This window comes from Protopterus annectens, chromosome 6.part1 (assembly GCF_019279795.1).
Source record: "Protopterus annectens isolate FY-2018-M chromosome 6.part1, PAN1.0, whole genome shotgun sequence".
Lineage (NCBI taxonomy): Eukaryota > Metazoa > Chordata > Ceratodontiformes > Protopteridae > Protopterus > Protopterus annectens.
In genome coordinates this window covers 475089740-475109972 of record NC_056738.1, presented here as the reverse complement: position 1 = coordinate 475109972, position 20233 = coordinate 475089740, and the positions used below count along the sequence as shown (strand labels likewise).

The 20233-nt window shown below is 37.2% G+C and overlaps 1 protein-coding gene across 2 annotated transcripts in view; it reads right to left on the bottom strand.

Annotated features, from left to right (window-relative positions):
• The window catches only part of COL6A1 (collagen type VI alpha 1 chain), a 343520-nt gene that overhangs the window by 5551 nt on the left and 317736 nt on the right, over window positions 1-20233 (bottom strand). For both annotated transcript variants that reach the window (XM_044075923.1, XM_044075922.1), the window contains exons 32-34: window positions 11022-11211; window positions 961-1138; window positions 698-727 (exon numbers count right to left, since the gene is read on the bottom strand). In XM_044075923.1, coding sequence (XP_043931858.1) covers window positions 698-727; window positions 961-1138; window positions 11022-11211 — 398 coding nt within the window. The remainder of the gene's footprint in view (window positions 1-697; window positions 728-960; window positions 1139-11021; window positions 11212-20233) is intronic.

Sequence of the window (20233 nt, the reverse complement as noted above, 5' to 3'; positions counted from 1 at the left end):
TATGAAACTAAACATCCTATTAACAATCTTGGAATTTCATGTCAACAGTTTATTTCATTATGTTACACCTACCACGTTGCCTCTCAGTTATGTAAATATTTGACTGTATGTAGCCAGTTTATCTGTACTTTTGTAAATACCTGACTTTATGTATTAGTGTTTCAAATGTAATTTTGTATTTACTGTTACAAATTTAAATTATCTATGTACTGTAAAGTGAAATGTGATCTATACCTGGAGATTTTCTCCTTGGGCTTCTGCTGAAAATGGGTACATACCCACACAGACTATGCCAGTAAACCAATGTGAAATAAATATAATAAATACAATTAGAGGGCATGTAAGCACGTACTCACTTATACACATTACCCATATGCCTGAGCAGTTTACAGATCCCCAGTTCATATGGGAAGGAACCAAACCTCTCAGTGAAAGACACAATACATGTGCAGATTCCACAAAGAAGACACTGTAGCAGACAGGCAAAAATCAGATCCAACAGTTTGTGCATCGTATTCTTCAGTAGTTGGAGCTACAGCACTAGTATCCACCAGTTGTATGCCTTCATACAATGTGTTACTGCCTGTTTTTTACAAGGGAAGAAGCTAAACCTGCATTCCTTGAATCTTTTAGCTAAAGTCTGCAATATAGTATACAAAAAGTCATATTTTAGCATGAAGTATAATAACATACTTACTTGGGCAAGTGAAGTCTGGGCATTTCTTTTCTGCAAGACAGAGAAAGAGAGAAAAAAAAAATGGAGTATAAGAACTTCAAAATACATGTTTATCATTCCTATTCAAAACTGAAATAGTAGCAGACTGCTATAAATATATGTAAACATACTAAAATAATTCAGATGAACTGTGTACTTGATTACATCAGAGTAAACAATTGTTTTATAAAACAATTTTATCTGTAAAACAAATGTCAGTAATTTACAGATGATGGAAACTGTACCTTTACAGATGAAAGCTGTGACATTTTGTAGGAAGGCATCCTCAAGCAACTCAGCAAAATTGTCCCTCTGAAGTGAAAGTGTAGGCCGAGTTGTAGGCTGGCCTTCACAGGCAATTACATTTAGCTGTTCTGGGTTTGGTTTAGAACGGAATATATCTCCTACACCAACAGAAAGTACCTGGCAATGATACAAGATTTGATAGTTTAAATGGAAATGCATTTCAACCATAAGTCTTCGAAAAATCTGTTTTATCAAACACATGTCAAATGAGGGGAAAAAAGTAAGATAATGTAATGACTACAGTGCATGTACTCATGCATATTTAGATATAGAAGAGAACAAATAACCAGGAAGGCTACTACGACAATAAAATTTAATATATAATTTATTAAAACCAGGATGAGCGCATCATGTTATAAAATACTTCTTCAGATCCAGATCTGAAGAAGCATTTGGTGATGGGAAAGCACTCATCCTGGTTATAATAAATTATGTTTTATGGTCGTGGTACTCTTTCTGGTTATTTGTTCTCTTCTATGTTGGTTTGTTTCCAGCACTGGCTTTTGTGTGTTTTTGGGTCTCGTTTACTATTTTTGCATATTTAGATATAGTAGTACATTGTGGTGAGGATTGATATTAATACTGATGCATATTATTGGTCAATAAAAGAGAAAATTTGTGATTTGCAGAGATGACCATGCTCCATTTACAATAGCAAGGACTATAAGCTGTTATTAACCTCTAGTGTGGCATTCTGTGTATTAACCATACCTTTGGAAGACACTGGAGTCTAATTTCTCTCCACCACTTTACTAATCAATTTACCTTAGAAACCCCCTTTTTCTAACACTACCCATTCACAAGAAACTCAGGCATGCACACTAATTCACCAACACACACATGCACAACATGAGATCGGTTCCCTTACTTAGAACTACCTGCCTGCGCTCATTCAAATATTCCTAAACCAATGTTGAAACCTTCAAAATGTGTGAAAGTTTTAGCATTAGTTTCCCACAACTTACCTTACATTAACCACATGCATTCAATGATCTGTTCATCTGACTTCTTTCACGTGTGTATTTATTACACACTCATATAATTTCAGCTATTAAATTTATTTGAATTTTCTTCAGTACTATGCAACATATTTAATTGTATTTCCAGCGTTTATAGTATTGTTTAATCTGGTATGGTCATGACTGCAGCATTTCTAAACAAGCAAACAAACAAAAAGCACAGGATTCAGAAAGACTTTGTGTGGGAGGGGAGACTTAACATGGCTGTTTTCCTCATCACAGTAAGCATTTCTTATTCATAGATCACCTTAAAGAAACTTCCTACTAGTGTAAGCCTCAGCAGAGATGTCTGTCTTGTTGAACTGTATGTGGCTAATGCTAAATAGCTATGTATTGTCCCCTGGAAGAGTCAGCTTCCAATACATGCTGCAGAGGCTTTCAGAGAATTGCTTGGCAGTATGAACTTTGTTGGAGGAAAAAGTGAATGCTGTCTAAAGATGGCAGTCACCCATTCACTCCTATGGAAGCAGTTGCAGCTGAGGTAAGTACAGTAAAGACATGGTGTGGGACGTAATACTGTGAGTAAGTCTGTGGACATTTGGATGTATCTGTGGGACCAAGAATGAAGCTGCTCGGCAGAGTGTGTATGTGTGCGCGTGCCTGGATGGCCACACTGTGGAGCTTAGGTAGGAAATCAAGATTCTGGATGTCTGTTGGGATATGCATCTGGCTGAATGTGTGAGCATTTCCTTGAGTATGACCAAATGTGGGGGAGGATGAGTTTGTTGATGGATGGGGATGTCTGTGTGTGTCCGCATATGTGACAATATGTGTAAGTGCAGGGGTCACATTTGCCATTACAATGCATGGGCTGGTACGGACAAGACTACTACAGTCAGGGCTAATGGTGCTAGTGTTTACCTAATGTGAGATTCAGAGAGATGCTAATGACATCATAATGAGGTATTTCTCGTTACAGCCACAGCTGTCTCTAGATTACATTTTTTTACCGCTGCAGTAGACAATCACTGTGAGAGATGAACATAATTCTGAATCCTGTGGATGGTTCAGCAACTTCCTTTTGTTGTCTTTCTAGCTGGTCCCAAAATAAGAGTCATTCTAACTTCTTGACAATACTGTCAAGGCAATAAGCAAAATAATATTTTACAGATAGTAGGCATATAAAGCCTCAACATTTCTTTTATTTATTTATCCTTTTTCCCCAAAAGTATCAATCAACCCCCAATCTAATGATAACACCTAGTGTGTGTTAGTACTACAAAGAATGCTAACACTTAGACATTTCATTGGTTCATATTTGTGATAATTCATATTCCATTCTTTCAGATGTATTCACAAATTGTTAGCATATATGTGAAGCTAAAATTACCATGAGACTTTTTTAATGCTTGCCTACTTTCACAGAATGTGGCTGAAGTGATGGGATCTTTATCCCAAATAAATTTTTTGCACTTTCCTGCAAAAACTATTTGAAATAAAGATCTGGCCACATTCTTGATAGTAGGTTAAAAAAGTGGGTTGCAGTAATAAGTGCTTTGCAAAATGGCAAGCATTTGTGAATATACTGTCTTCAAATACTTCCCTATACTGTCTTAACTGTGTTCTTTAGCAATATGTACTCAAGTTTTCTTACCCAAAGTACTATGCTTAACTCATCAGCTAGACAATAACTCTCTCCTCCTACCTTTATGTATTAACTACCTGCCAGATAATGTTTCACACACCTTGCCTCGGTTTTATTTATTCCTAATATCTATGCTGTAACCCCCCTACCCATGTCTTATAAGTCATATCTAATGTCTGCTTTTCAAATATACTACTTATGAAGTGCTGTCATACTACATGTTTTATACTTTGAATTGAACTTCATGTATTATGTCACCACCAAAGAAATATCTTTTATCTTTGTATAGTGTCAATACAGAAAAGTTACCTGTTTGTATCTTTGTATAGTGTTAATACACAAAAATACCTGTTTGCATCTAGGTGTCTGTGTAATGTACCTGTAGAAGAGTATGCGTGTTGTGACTTTAAGAAGCATTTCCAAATGTTGGCACGTGCAGGTAGCAGTGCCATTTTGAGAAAGCAGCCAGAGTGTTGGCATGTGTGACTGTGGTAGTCTGTTTATAAGTTTATTTAAGTTTAAGTAATTAAGACTCAATCCAGATGTGTTGGTGTACAATAAAGCTGCTTGAACCAAACCCACAACTGTCTGTTTTATCCTGACCAGATGAGCGACATGGTGTCAGGACCAGGATTAAAAGTACAACTTCTTCAAGTCATGAGGTGCAAAGATGTTGGTGAAGGCATATTAAGAAGACTGGGTGAATACAGTGCATGAATAATTAAGAAAGGCCAGAAATTAACTCCAGGTAATCACAACTCTCACAAATGATTTATCTTGGAAAGAAAACGATACCGAGCATTTGTAAGGCACAAAAATGTATTGTTAATCAAATGAAAGACATAAAACATATTAATGATTAAACGAAATGTTTGAAACAATATTTAATAAAATTATCAGAAAAGCTCATATAGGGTTCAAAGTTACCTTCAATTTGCATAACGAGCGTGTTTAAAGTAAAACAAGCACAAGAAAAGTATAATGGGCATGATATGAGGTGAGATGGGCATAACAAGTACAGTAAAAGGGCAAAATAAGCATAGAAAACAAGGTGACTGGATGTTTATTAAACAATCATGTTTTGGCATGAGCTATTATTTCACATTGACCAAAGCCATTCAAAATATAACTAGAGTTGTTTGAAGTATCTCAGAGCATGCAAAGTGTTTGCAGTGTGTGCTTTATTACAGTGCAATTATTTCCAAGAGTCTACTGTGTGCAAAATAGTTATTTTACAAAGTGCAGTCAGAATAGCCATTTTGAAAAGTGTCTTGTGCTGTGTACATTTATTCGCAGAGTGCTGCCATTTCAAATTGTTTCTTACACTGTGCAGGGTTATTTTGCAAAGTACAGCCATTTCAAAAAGTATCTTGTGCTGTGAACAGTTCATTTGCAAAGTGCAGTCATTTTGAAGTGTTTCGTACACTGATAAAGGATGGGTTCATAAAATACAAGTTATTTCAAAGGTGTTCTTGTGCTGCGGAGACTTATTTTGCAAAGTGCAGTTGTTTCAGAGTTTTTTTGTGCATAGTTCCAAGTTCTGGCATATGTGTGTGTTTGTGTGTACTTGTGCATAATTTCAAGGACCTTCACTACTGTGTGTTGATATGGCAGAGGCATTTCAGACACAGTCCACTTGTGTTTGATCATGATATAGAAGAGAATTGAAGAATATTTGAGCAGGGATATGATATTTTCATACAAGCAGCTTTTTCTGAAAAAGATGCACATACAAAGTCATTAATGTTGCTCAATTTAGCGGGGTCAGAGGCCAATGAAAGAGAGCATTCATTTGTGTATGCACCAGCAGTATATGCAGGAGAAGGGGGAAAAAGCCATATTGTTGTGCCGGCTGAGTCAAGAGATGACCCTGAGTGCTTGAAATGTAAATTTACAGAAATGTGTAACCCCCACAGATAAATGTTACATTGGAGAGACACCTATTTTATACAAGAGACCAAAAGCCGGGAAAAACTTTTGCAGCTTATATCGCTGACTTGAAAAATAAGGCTAAAACATGCAGATTTGGTAATTTGAAAGATGAGTTGATAAAGGACAGGATTGTGTGTGGTGTTAATAATGCTGCAATAAGAAAGATTTTTGCTTCGTGACTGTGATTGAATGTTGAGCAAAGCTATAGAGAATTGTCAAATCCACAAGCTTACAGAAAGGCACACAAGTATGCTTGCAAGTGATAAAAATATGGTTTCAGCAGCCTCCAGAGCAAATGTAGACAGCATGCAGTACGTGGCTAGCAGAAACCGGCCTAAGCACATGGCAGCTGCAGCCCTTGCAGGTTTTCCCAGGAAGAACATGTGACTTTTACAGCAAGTTCTAAGACTAGCTCAGCAAAATAGACATGCTCAGTGCAGCACAGGGATGAGTCAGCAAAACCCAAGTCAAGTCTTATTGTTAACTGCCGTAATTGTGGTACCGATCATGAGTCTAAAAGAGAGAGATGCCTAGCATTTGGTCAGCAATGCCACAAGTGTACAAAATGGAACCACGTTCAAAAGTTTTACAGATCTAGCAAGGCTCATTCAGTTACCAAGAAAAGTCATTCAAAAAAGCAAGTTGATCATGTAGAAAGCTGCAACCCTACTTTCTATGTAGATGGTGTATCAGTGGTTGGTGAAAAGGTTAATGCAGTAGATTTGTCGGCAAAGAACAAAGTGTTCTGTACTCTCCTGATCAATGTTAATCCCACGGAGCTCAAGGTGGGCACTGGTTCAAGGTGTAATATTATGTCAGCACAAACATTTGCTGGAGTGAGAGCTGGTGAGAAGCTTAATGTGGCTAATTGTGTGAAGCTTGTTGCTTATGGAGGTGAAGAGATTCAAACCGAAGGCTCAGTAGTGCTTTCATGCTATATGGCTGCTAACAGTTACAGCTTGCAGTTCTATGTAGTCAGAAGACCTGCACAGTCATTATTGGGTCTCAGAGACAGTTTAAGAATGAAACTGCTTTCTTTTACCAAAGAAGTCCATCATGTAAGCACATGTCCTAGTTCCAGCTTCACCAATGCTATTTTCTCAGAGTATGCTGATGTTTTCGATGGCAAGCAAGGCAAACTTCCAGTTGTTTACTCCATGAAAGTGGACCCAGAGGTCAGTCTAGTGGTCAGACAAGTGAGAAGAGTCCAGAGAGCTATGCATGACAAAGTCAAGGTCCAGTTATATGGTGCAGCAAGGTGTGATTTGTCCAGTCACAGAACCAAATGAGTTAGTGTCTTCCATGGTAGCTGCTCATAAGAAGAGCTCTGATGAAATTAGAATATACATTGATGCAAGAGACTTGAACAAAGCATTAATGAGGCCTCATCATCCTATGCATACAGTTGAAGAGGTAGCTGCCCTGTTGCCAAATGGCACTGTTTTCTCTGTCTTGGATGCAAAGACTTCATTTTGGCAAGTGATGCTTGATCGCAAATCTTCACTTCTGGCTACATTTAGTACTCTATTTGGTAGATATAGATTTCTCAGGATGCTTTTTGGTATAAATTCTGCAAGTGAAGTCTTTCAGCGTGCAATGTAGCAAATTTTTTCAGGCTATCCATCTCCTATAATAGTGAATGATTTACTAGTTGGAGGTAATGGAGAAGCAGAGCATGACAGAAACCTCAGGAAAGCTCTGGACAGAGCATGTGAAGTGAACTTGAAGCTTAATCCTCTGAAGTGTAAATTCAGGCTACCAGATGTCACATATGTGGGTCATTTGTTTACCAGTACAGGCTTACGACCAGACCCTTCCAAACAAGCAGCTATTCTTGAGATACCAGCACCTGAAAATGTCCAAGCTCTACAGCTTTTCTTTGGTATGGTTAACTATTTGGACAAGTTTATCCCTGACTTCAGTGAGTTATCAGCACCTTTAAGAGAGATAGCATTTGATAACCTCAAACAGAAAATTGCCAGCCCACCTACATTGAGATACTACAATGTCCATAAACCAGTGATTATTTCCTGCGATGCTTTAAAGTTTGGTCTTGGTACAGTTGTTATTAAAGGGGGGAGAACTGTTGTCTATGCTTCTAGAACTCTTACCCAAACTGAAATGCAGTATGCTCAGATTGAAAAAGAACTTTTGGCAATTGTATTCACATGTTCGAAGTTCCATGATTAAATCTATGGTCAAACTATCCAGATCGAGACTGATCATCAACCTTTAATCACTATTCTAAAGAAGCCCATGCATACAGCTCCAGCAAGACTACAAAAAATGATGCTAAGATTACAAAATACAACTTCAAAATTGTCTATATGAAAGGCAAACTACTTTATCTAGCTGATACCTAATCCAGATCACCCAGAAATACCACAGAACAGCTTGATGCAGAGTATTTTGACTTTGATGTCATGGAAATGCAAACATTTTCTACCATGAGACTAGATGAGCTAAGAGAGCATACAAACACTGATCCAGTTTTGCAAAAGCACAACCACTTCATCAATGTTGGATGGCCATCAAAGCAATCTTGTGTACTGCTAGAAGTGCAACCTTATTTTCCTTACAGAGATGAGCTGTTGATGGAAGATGGTATTGTTTACAAAGGTCCTAAAGTTATTTTCCCACTTCCTTGCAAGATGAATATTTCCAGATTTTGTATCGTGGCCATGGAGGTTGTGAAGCTACCAAAAGAAGGGCGAGAGGACTAATATTTTGGCGTCAAAAGACATTGATAAAATGCTTTCTTCCTGTTCAGTATGTAATAGTACTAAGCCACATTTGCAAAAACAGCCACTTCAGCTAACCCAGATTCCTGAACTACCTTGGTCAACAGTAGCCACCGACATATTTGAGTGGAACAATCAGCATTACTTAGTGTTGTTAGATTCTTATTTGAACTGGTTTGAGATTGATTTGCCACCTAACCTAACATCCAGTGCTGTTTTTACTACGCTGAGATGTCATTTCTCAGTCCATGGTAGTCCACACAAACTTATTTCTCACAACAGTACCCAGTTTACCAGTCAATTATTCCAGAAATTTGCAAAAGAGTGGGACTTTATCCATATTACTAGCAGTCCTGAGTACCCACAGTCACACGGCCTGGCTGAACATGCAGTACAGAGTGCAAAGAAGTTACCTGGGAGATCAAAGTGTTACAATACTGATATCTTCTTGAATTTACTCAATTTCAGAAATATACCCTGTGATAACCTACTTGGCTCGCCTGCTCGGAGACTTCTATCTAGGCAAACCAGAACAACCTTGCCTATCAGTTCCAGTTTGTTGGTGCCTAATGCTAAAAACAACAGAGCAATCAGAGCCCAAATATATCGAAAGTGATCTTTTCAGAAGTTAAGTTATGACAAAATGAGCAGATTTCTTCATCCATTGAAAAAAGGAGGCAGTGAGGATGCAAATGGCAGAAGGCTTCGATCAAATTGGTCAAGTGACAGGTGTATGTGCTGTGCCGAGATTCTATTTGGTGGTATCTGAGGGCATAGAATACATAAGAAATCACAGGCATCTTCTTCTGATGTCTGTATTGATATTACAGCATTGTACCTGTGATACAGAAGCTAGATCTCAGAGCAGTCCAGATGATGTTCCTGTCGAAGGACATGTCTCATTCATTACCTATTCCCATTCCTGATGATGTCCCAGATGTCTCTAAGGCTGAACATTCCTTGAAGACAGTCCCCGTTGCTAGACCCAGTTCTAATTTTTATGTCACACAATCAAGTCATATTTCTAGACCCAGTGTAAAATACACAGCAACCTTGGCAAGATTGTTTTATTTGTACTTAGTTTTGTATGATTGCATGTCAAAGAATTAGTTCTGTATATTTGCACGTCAAAGGATCATTTCTGTACAATTGCATGTTAGTCGATGTTATTTGATGTATGGACTATTTCTCAAAGAGGGAGGTTGTAGAACAGTATGTATGTTTTGACTTTAAGAAGCATTTCCAGATGTTGGCATGTGCATATAAATAGCGACCATGTGCAGGCAGCAGTGCCATTTTGTGAGATCAGCCATAGTATTAGCATGTGTGAGTGTGGTAGTCAGTCTGTTTATAAGTTTATTTAAGTTTAAGTAACTAAGCCTCAATCCAGATGTGTTTGCATACAATAAAGCTGCTTGAACAGAACCCACAACTATTTGCCTGTTTTATCCTGACCAGATGGGCAACAGTACCTGTTTAAATATTTTTTTCTATTATGAGCATCTTAAATGCATCTCCTGAAACTTTTCTCCCCAGGCCTTGTCTAAAAATTGACTTTGCCCTGTTAGACTTTCCCAATTTATTTATTTATTTACTTATTTACATTTGATTACCAGGTAGTGTCTGACTAGGCCAGAAGCCTGTTTTCAGTGGAGACCTTGGGAGAAAACCTCCAAAAGTACACTTACATAATTAAACACAATGACAGGATGAGAAATACACTAAAGTACATCTAAGCAAGTTGACAATATTCAATATTAAGGTGTGGGAAAATCATGCAAAACTATATGCAATATGTATAGTATACACACTTTTTTAAAACCTCATAGGTAGAAAGAAACCTATTATCTCATAGAAGAGAGTAAGCCATTTAATGTGTAATGGGGGAGACAATTTATGGCAGAAGATGCAGGGTTGAGTGCTGAGAATAGAGTAGAGGACAGAGTAGAGTGTGTATAATTAGCCTGGGGTTGTGCAGGAACACAGCCATCGTTTAGAGTAATATTCTTTTAGTAGTTTACTCCTTTATGGCATTTGTAGTTCTTGTTTTAAAGAAACACTAACACAACCACTTGAAGGTGTTAGGTTCTCAAAGAACTAGTGACAATGTTTTGTAAGTACAGTACAAAGAAATTCATAAAAGCTGATAATATAGATAATTATGATCAGGTCTCCAATTATAACTGCACTATTATGTGTTCAAAACATGGATTTCAAGAAATTGACATTGAGACAGAAGCTTGAGAGGTTAATCTTGGCATCCCTGTGAAGAACACATCATATAAATTATGACTGGAGACAAAATCATAATTCTTTGTAGTGCATGGCACTTTATCTGCTTCATGTTTCTAGTTACAAAAGAAAAGCAAAGTGCTTTCCCAGCCTAGAAAGCCTGTACATGCCTTAGCAAGCATTGCCAATGCTTGGTGATTATGCTTTAATATTTGGGAAAAAGACAAGCTAGTTAAGCCCTTCTCTGAGACCTAATATTAACATCATTAAGTACCTTTCTGAGCATTGTTTAGATCAGGTCTTGTAATACAGTAGTGCTTAATGGCATTGTTAAGACTGGGTCTTGCTCCAGAGTAGTGCATAATTGGCTTTTCTTTTTCCCTGACTATTTTAGTTTAATCAGAGCTCCAAACACTACAAATGTATTACAAAGTTTATAATCCTTGAGTTTTGCAGGCAAGGGTGCAAACCAATACATATTAGTGTCTTACCTGGGTATCTACTTCACAAAGTGTATTTAAAGGTTTTGTGTCTCGTGAGGTATCAGAACGGCCATCCGTGAGCACCAGAGCCAATCGTTTTTCAGAGGCACCAAATCGTACTAAAAGATTCTCCTTGGTGAACTGCAGAGCTTCACCAGTGAAAGTTCCACCAGCAATCCACTTGAGGTTTTTGACAGCTCTGTAGTTTTGGGACACAAGATATTTGCATTATTTTCTCAGAGATACTCAGCATTACTGTTATAGGTCATTTGTATTAAAAACACAGAAAAGGTTCATACAAGTTGTGAAATCAATGTCAGTCACACAATACAGACATGTTTACCTTTTTCCTCTGCAAATTATTTTACTGAATATTTAATAGTAAAAGACAAATGCAGAATGTTAATAACCATCTGGAATAGAGCACGACATTTTTTAACTCTAGTATTGTAAAATCAAGCAAAAAACTGCCCTGCAACTTGAATGAAATTAAAATCACACGTTTACATGTAATAGTACTATGTTAAGACATCTCACTAATTTAGCTATAAAGCCTAACTGTTTTTGTATATCTTGCACCTGTTTGTAAATTAAAGCTGTGTAGTATTTACTGTATTACATAAAATAGAGAGAATCTGAGAAAAGTTGTACCACAAAGTAGGCAATAATGTGTTTGCATCCTATATGTGGAATAATTGTGACAAGTGTTGTTAAAATCATAAATAATAGTTTAAAGTAACATGCAAAGCTCAAAACAAAAAAAGCAAGTAACAAAAAGCTTGCTTGGGCCTATTCATATTACTCTAAACCTAGAACAGAAATTCATTTTTATATTTAGACTTTAAAAGGATGATAATTAATTGACTAGTGTCCTCTTGGGGGCTGTAGAAGGAAACAACATTCTGTAGGCATTACTTATGGTTGAGAAGACGGTGATAAACATCCGTATTTGTCTTGTATGTACACATACAGAATGAGCAGATTGAATAACTACTCTGTCAGCTTGTGGACAGGATATTCCTACATGCTCAGCATTGGCACTAATAAAATGTTGTTAGGGAACCAACATTGCAAAACATGTTTAAGTTTTTGCTGTCGTCAAGACATTTGTAAAGTTTGTTAGAGGAGTGACTGGTAAAATTATTACAAGACTCTAGTTGAAGGTTTATATGGAGACAAAGGAATACCAAGATAAGGAAGCAAAGAAAGGGGGTGGGGTGAAAAGTGAGAGTGCACCAGACTTTAAATGGTATTAGATAGTTGTTACTATAGAACAGATGGAGAAAAATTAATGATAAGCTGGGGCATATTTGGAGGAAGAGCTCCAAATGTGTCCACAGCGAGTGTGGAGAAAAGAAATGAGAAAGCATGTTGGAAAAAAGTAGATAGACTATGAGATATGGAAGTCAGTAAGAAGTGCAGGAAAGCAGACAGTAGAAAGAAAGAAAACTAGAGAGAGAACTTTCAAGGAAAACAGACAAGGATGAAGTATGGCTGAATAATAGTGCTATGCATGCATTACAGGTGCCTGGATAAGACTGGGAGGAGCTTCATGCAGCAAAAAAAAAAAAAAAAATGGGAGAGTGGAGACTTCTGGTGTCACAATAACATGAACCAATTCTAAGATGGATCGAGGCATGCCTGAGTATTAGGTATTCAAGAATGGCAGTGCAGGAAGGAATGTAATAGTAAACATCCATTTAAATATTAAATTAAATGTGAGGCAAGAGAAAAAGAGAAACACCACACCATTAAGGGGCAAGGGAGTAGAGAGGGTCAAAACTTATATCTTCCCTAGCAGTTAAAACGGTTACCTATCAAAACATCTACTCTTCATAATATCTAAACTCAAAACATCAAGACCATAACATCTAAACTTCAAAACATCTAAAACTCATAACATCGAATCTGAAAACATTGAAAACTACAAAGCAACTATAAATAACATCCCACAGAGTTTTTACTATGTCTATGCAGGGGGGGCTCTGCCCCCACACCCCCATAAATTAAATATACCAACTCCAAGGTCACACTACAGTGGTTGCACTATAGTTTACCTTCATAATGCTGATCACGTTATGGTCGATCCCACATCCGCGAATTCTGAACTGCGACTCTTCAAAACATGGAACACAAAATTTCCGAAGGACAAAATTTCGCCCCCCTTTTGACCCATTTTAGCACTGGTGTGGAGGTGTGGCGCAGTTGGAAATGTCAAAATTCAAAGTTTTTTCAACATCTGAAAGATTTTGCGGTTTTGCAGAAACGGTTCGGTGATGTGGCCAGTCAGTTTTATATATATATATATATATATATATATATATATATATATATATATATATATATACACATACACACAAATGTCTATTTTTCTTATAACATCCTCGTTATTCTTCTTCCATGATTGCCCCAACTCCTCCTTCCACAGCCATAATCTGATTTCTTGCACTATAATCTGCAAAAATCCATTTCTCTTTAAACAGAATTTCATTCAGTCCTTCATTCCAAATAAACCATATTACATAAAATAATTGCTTATCTACCCTTCTTACATACTTTCTTTCTTTTTATTATTATAATATCAAAGCCTAATCATATTCATACCTATACTGTTTGCCATTAATATTCTCAAAAAATTTCTTTACACAACTTTTCCCATAGTTTCACCACCCTTTTACACTTCATTTCTTCATATAACATTTTCTATAGTTTCACTACCCTCTAACACTTAAAAAAAAAAGCATGCTGTGTTGTTTCTTCCTCCCCAGAAAATAAACAGATACTTTCTCCTTTCTTTTTATATGACATATTTCCCTTTACTGGTAACTCATTTACCAGTCTCCATAGGAAATCCCAACACTCTACTATCTTGGTACACCACTTTTCCTTACTTAACTGGTTTAATCACTTCTTGTAAATGTTCAGTAACTTATCCTTTGGATTTGCATAATAATGTTTCATCAATTTATTAAGCCACATTCTTCTTTCTCCAGATCATCAATTATTTTCCACGTTAGTATTTTTTTGATAACCTTTAATTTCGCCTTTTACATATTTTCTCTTTATCTCACATGCATGTCCCAGAATTTTTTGTACTTATTTAAAAATTCTCAATACTAATTTTATTTTCTTCCTTTACCCGCTTTGATATTCTATACAAGTTTAATGAAGCCAAATAAATAAATGGCTTTAGTAACCACAATCCCTCTTCATTTTCACTCATATACAATGCATCTCTTTTCACTGAGTTTAAACTTGAACCGCATAAGAAAGAAAACAGTTGCACAATTTCCTTTTCATCTTTTTCTGGTACCATAATAAATATTTGATATCTGTGCTATTTTTCCCATTAAACCAAATTCAATAGATAAACCTTATTCCTGAACACTAATCTATACATCCTCCACAGAAGACATATTTCATTCATTTCTTTTTTCAGACCCTCTCATTGCATCATAACTACATAATTTTCCCCATATTTTGTTCCTAGCAAAGATTCTTAATTCATTTAAAAATACACACATCCAATTTTCACCACATCCTTCAAGGTAATTGATGTTGCCTTTAAACATCCATTTAGACAAACCAGTACTTCCATCATCCATATTTTATTTTTAGCAGCTACAACTATTATCATCCACTGGAGTCACTATCTTCTTCTTTTGTGTGAAATCTCTAGCATCTTTTATTTTATTAGCTGTTTCACTATTGCATTCATTACCTCCATAAAGGTTGTTCCTTCATTGAACTCTACAACTACCGCGCCATAGCCATCCTCTCTCCACTATCTAAAATACTTGAGAAATGCATTCACTTTCAAGATCGAGTATTTACAAACAAATAACCTTCTCTCCAGCACCCAGCATGGCTTCAGGCCATTCCATAGTACTACCACTGCCTTACTCTCTTTCACTAACACTATCCTGTACCACAAAAAACAAAAGCCTCTTCTCCTCTGCCACATTCCTGGACTTGTCCAAGGCTTTCAATATGGTCTCACACAAACAACTACTCTCTGTTCTCTCTAACCTCTCTTTTTCACAATCACTTACAAACTGGTTTTATAGATATCTAGATGGCCATAAACCAGGGCCACCTGTAGAAAAGAACGAAGATACTTAAAAAAAAAAAAAAAAAAAAAAAAAAAAAACATGAATCCCGGAACTCCACGCATACGTGATTGGAGTTCCTGGTTCTCGCATAACTTCAGACTGCTGTGTTAGGCAGTCCAGATAGAGGAGAAAGGCATCTCTGCCCTGCAGCCCAGAAGTTTGTGCGGTTGTCACCGCACAGAAGAGAAAGAAACTGGACTGTGTCGTCTGCAGGCTGGAGCCGCCAGCCCATTCCCGCGGAGCCAGCTGAACCAGAAGCCAGCCATTAGCTTGTGTGGGCTGAGGAGAAGACTACAAAGGAGAAGAGCTTGCTTCAGGAGACAAAGACTGGAGTATCTACCGAACTGAGAAGCTTACTTTCAGGGGGAATGGAAGCCTGGATTATTGCTTCTGCGTGTTTGTGGAGCTTTCAGTGGATGAACAGAAGACTGGATAATTGATTCAGGTAGTGTGTAACAGAAGACTGGAGGTGTGTGTGTGTGTGTGTGTGTGTGTGTGTGTGTGTGTAATTAGGAAAGGAAGAAGTTCATGAAGGTCAGTCAATTAGTGCAGAGGAATAAGGCTCTAATTTCATAATGAGCCGATTCCTGTAGGCAGACATATAGGGTTTGATTTGTTCTATCTCTGTGTTTCTAACAAGGGGGTTTAATATGTTAAACAATTAAAAAAAAAGACAGTGCATAAATATGAGGCAAAAATATGTTGCATTTTCTGAACAAGAGCTATGAAACTCTCATGGCAGCATAGGCTGGCATAAATATGAGGGAAAGAAAGATGTTGCATTTTTTAAACAACATAAACTACAAAACCCTAATGCCCAGTATAAGATGACATAAATATGAGGCAAAAAGAAATGCTGCATTTTCTGAACAATAAAAAGCTATGCAACTGGATGACTGTATCACAAGGTAACATAGGTTATCCAACTATAGTATCTATACACACACACACACATACGCCTGCAATCATTCCTTGCCATGCAGTACTGGCCCAGTATTGCCACTACCACAGTTATGGGGCATACTAGTCCTTGCAGTAATGAGCGATAGCATCTTTTATGCTCCTGTGCTTGCCATCCTATGAGCTGAGCTGTAGTAGCTTGAAAAGACTGTGCTCTTTAGCTCCAGGAAGTCTCTTTCTCTTACTGGCTTGAATGTACTACCCTTGAGCCAAAGAATGAGAAGAAAGCAAAGAAAAGCAGGTTAAGTGGTTCCAGGTAATCAGGGTTGGCAGTTGACAGAACTGTGAGATAATTTTTCTTTTTACTTTCACGGTGCCCTCAAGGGGGCTAGATTAGGCCCTTGCTAACCCAGCATAGCATAGGAGAGGGCCCAGCTGCAAAAACATAGCATCCCTATACTTCCCATTTGTGTAATAATAAAATGAGCTCTGGCATTTTTTAAATCATGAGTTGTTAGCTCAGTCTCTATTAATTGCCTGAAGCACTGAGCAAATTGGAATTTAACATATTTGCATATACACTGCTTTATCAATTTTTTTTTCTAATTTCACCACCATTCATAGTCTCTTCTTATCTGGATAGGAACTTCAGTTATAGTACAGACTGACACCTTAAATTGCTATCAGACTTCAATCAAGTTAAAATTAGGACACAGAAGAAAGTCTTGAATGTTAAAAAAAATGATCATCCAGACAGCATTATGGTTTGTTCACTTGCTACAGTGACCGTATTGTCATAAAGCTTTTGATTATGAGCCAAAACAACCAACAGCAATTTGATTTCAGCTCAAGTACTATGTTTAAACTGTTTTTCCATGTTCTTGTTTGGTGTATAATGCCCCAGTTGCTATATACTGGTGGTTAGAGAGAACACATGGTGGTGGGTAGAGAATACTCAGGCTTGAACCCTGTACCTTTGGCGCAGATGGCAAGGGCCTGAATTCCCTACCCACCACCATTTGTAAAACATTTTCAGATTTTTGCCTCATATTTGTTCTGTTCCTCATAAAATCTGTGGTTTCTATGTGTTTGTTTTTCCTTGCAAAGTCAGTAGTGCTGTGGTGCACTGGTAGAATTGTTGACTAATAGCTACAGGTTCTCTGGAGTGATTCTTGGCTGTGGAGTCTGCATGGTTTCCCATCTTACAAAGAACATGTGTCTGGAATGTTTCTCCCTACCCTGCTGAAAATTGGCTTTTGTTCCAAGTCAGACTTTCCTGGTTAACAAATGTTAAATAAAAATAACAGGCATTTGAATTTCAGACTTCATATTCTTAAGAAAGTACATGGTAACACAAAACCTTTTATTCTAGCAATTTTATAAGTTTATAACATGGATAATTGAAATTTGTCCCTATTTATGGGACTGTATTCCCCCATTATTTGCTTCGTCCAGGTTTTTTGTGCTAAGGTTGACAGCTATGGTGAGAACTGAATTCACTAAATGATAGCCATTTAAGTTTCAGTCTTCCTCTCTTTTACAAAACAGATGATTTGGCATAGTGGTATGTTGCTCTGACTGTTTTGCACAGGGTTCCCTGGGTTCAAGACTTGGCAGTGAAATGTATGGTGGTAACACAGCATTTTATTCTAGCAACTTTCCAACATTATACAAGCAATGTTTAAAATGTGTCCCCGGTTTTTGGGCCTTTGCCCCCCCCCCCCAATAAATGTTGGCTTTTTCCAGATTTCTTGTGCTGCAAAGTTCAGAGATACAGCTGAGTGTCAAGTAGATTTTACAAGGAGCTGAGAGCTGCAGGGGAACAAAAGTTTAGTGCTGCTTATGCTGAGTCTGCTTGCATTGTTAATAGCACAACAGGTAGTGTACTTGCTTTTGATACAAAAGGCTGTGGGTTCTACTTCTACAGTAGGTAGATGCATTGCTGATACTGTACTGTGCTGTAAAGGGGGTTGATGCCGCAGTCCTTTTTGGCGAAGATAACTAGTAACTATGAACCTGTTATCATTGGGAAGTTTTGTCATTAATGGTGCATGCATTTTGTTTCATTGTTTACTGCAAAAATGTTCAAAACAATAAATTTAAAATGCCTTCTAACAACTGTACTGTATTGTACAAGGAATATTATTTAATACAATCAGAAGGTGTATCAAAGCGCACGTGTATGTTTCGTGTTCAAGGGGCCTATGATTTGAAAACAGCCCAAAGTTAATCTTTATCTGCCACTGGCAAAAATGTATTTTCTTTGAATGTGGGTTTCAATGAATGTGAGTTTCAAGGGCAGAGAAGTTTTAATGCTAAGTCTATTTTCATTGTGAGACTGAATTGCATTGTTTAGCAGATATCTATTAAAGTGTGTGCTGTAAAATGCAAAATAAAACTTTCAAATGAAATCGAAATAATCTCAGAAGTAGAGCAGTATGCACATTACAGTGTTTATGATAAATGGGGCTAAATAACGAAGGATGGGGACATTGGAATGGCTGCAGGGGGAATGCTCCATTTGACCATGATTATGTGAGGGGGAAGGGCAGCAAACTCAGATGGCCCCAGCTGAACTATACCTCTCAACTGTCCAGATTTTTGCAGAATGAATAGATTTTTGTTTCTTATTTTTGGTTTGTTCCTCAAATTTGTTGTTTTCTGGCAAATCATTTAGAAATGAAGTCACCAAATAATGACAGACAATGAGTTTCAGACGTCATAACCTTCAGAAAAATGCATGCTAAAGTAAGACTTATTACTCTGTTAACTGTCTTAAGTTTGTACAAGAGCAATTTTTAGTACTGTTTGTATGTTCCCCCAATATATTTGGCCTTGTCCAGATTTCCTGCATTAAGAGGTTGAGAGATATGTGCAAATAGTCTATAGAATTAGGAATATCCAAACCTCTCAACTGTCCCCAATTTTGGCTTAAAATGTTGCTTTCCCCTTAATAATCCCTCCGCAAAAATGGCAATTTTGGAAGAAAACGCAGAGGGTTTACAATTATAAATAACGGTAATGATCAGAGTTATAGATTACTTTTATTTCAGAAATGCATGTAGATGCTCTTATTTTGTCAACTGCTCAAGTTAACAGTAGTATTAAAAATGTGTCCCTTCTTTGACAGGTTCCCAGCTGTATCGTGTGGCAATTTTATATTTTTGCATCACATTTTTGGTCTGTTTTTCATAAAATTGTGGTTTTCTGGCAAATTAGTGGCAAGTCATTAAAGACTGAAGTTAGAAAATAATGGCAGACATTTGAGTTTCAGATTTCAAACCCTTCAGAAAATTCATACTAATGCAAGACCTACTACTTTCTATGTTTATAAGAGCAATATTTAAAAATTGTTCTTTGTATGACTTTGTCCAGATTTCTTGCTCTGAGGTTGTGAGGTATGAGCATCAGAGTCATCACTGTCAGCCAAAGACATTTCAAATTGTGTTATAACTTGTTGCACTCCACTCTCCATTGTAGTGGCTCTGGATGTGTCCAAACAAGGCAAGGAGCAGTTATGCAGTGTATGTGTGCAGAGTATTCCCCCATCCAAGGTACACCACAAGTACGACCATGGCTTTTCATCTGTCCTTGATTTTGCAGAATGTTCTGGTTTTCTGTCATATTTTTATACTATTGATTTATGCTTCTTATTATTCAGAAAATGCATGCTGTTGCAGTGCCCTGTTGCTCTGTGTTTAAGTAGCAATGCTTTAATGACCATCAGGTAAGCTTGTCAGAGATTGTAAGACACAAGCAAGCTTTACTAAACATACTGCTAAAGAATTATTAACATGGAAAGCTTTTTCGTTGTTGCCATGCAGAGAATATTCACATAACTAGATAACAAAAAAGCCTTCGGTATTGAAATGCATATGGCAGTATTTGTAATAAAGGACAGGATTACAGTATTTTCAGAAGCTCATTACATTTGTTAGAGACTTGCAGTAATCTTTTCAGGCTTTACCCGTAAACTAAACAGAATGCCAATCCTATCATGTGTGGTCCATAATCTGTGCAGTAATCCTTTAAGCAATTTATCTTGAGCTTTGTTTCTTGTTTGCTGTTCATTTTTTACTTTGATCATGTTTTCCCCATGAAACAAGTAGATAGTTGTCAGGCAGCAGGTCTTTTTTGGATGAGAAACATTTTTACAAGTGGGGGTATCACACAGAAATTGCTACTTTCAGCATGTTACTTGGTAATTTT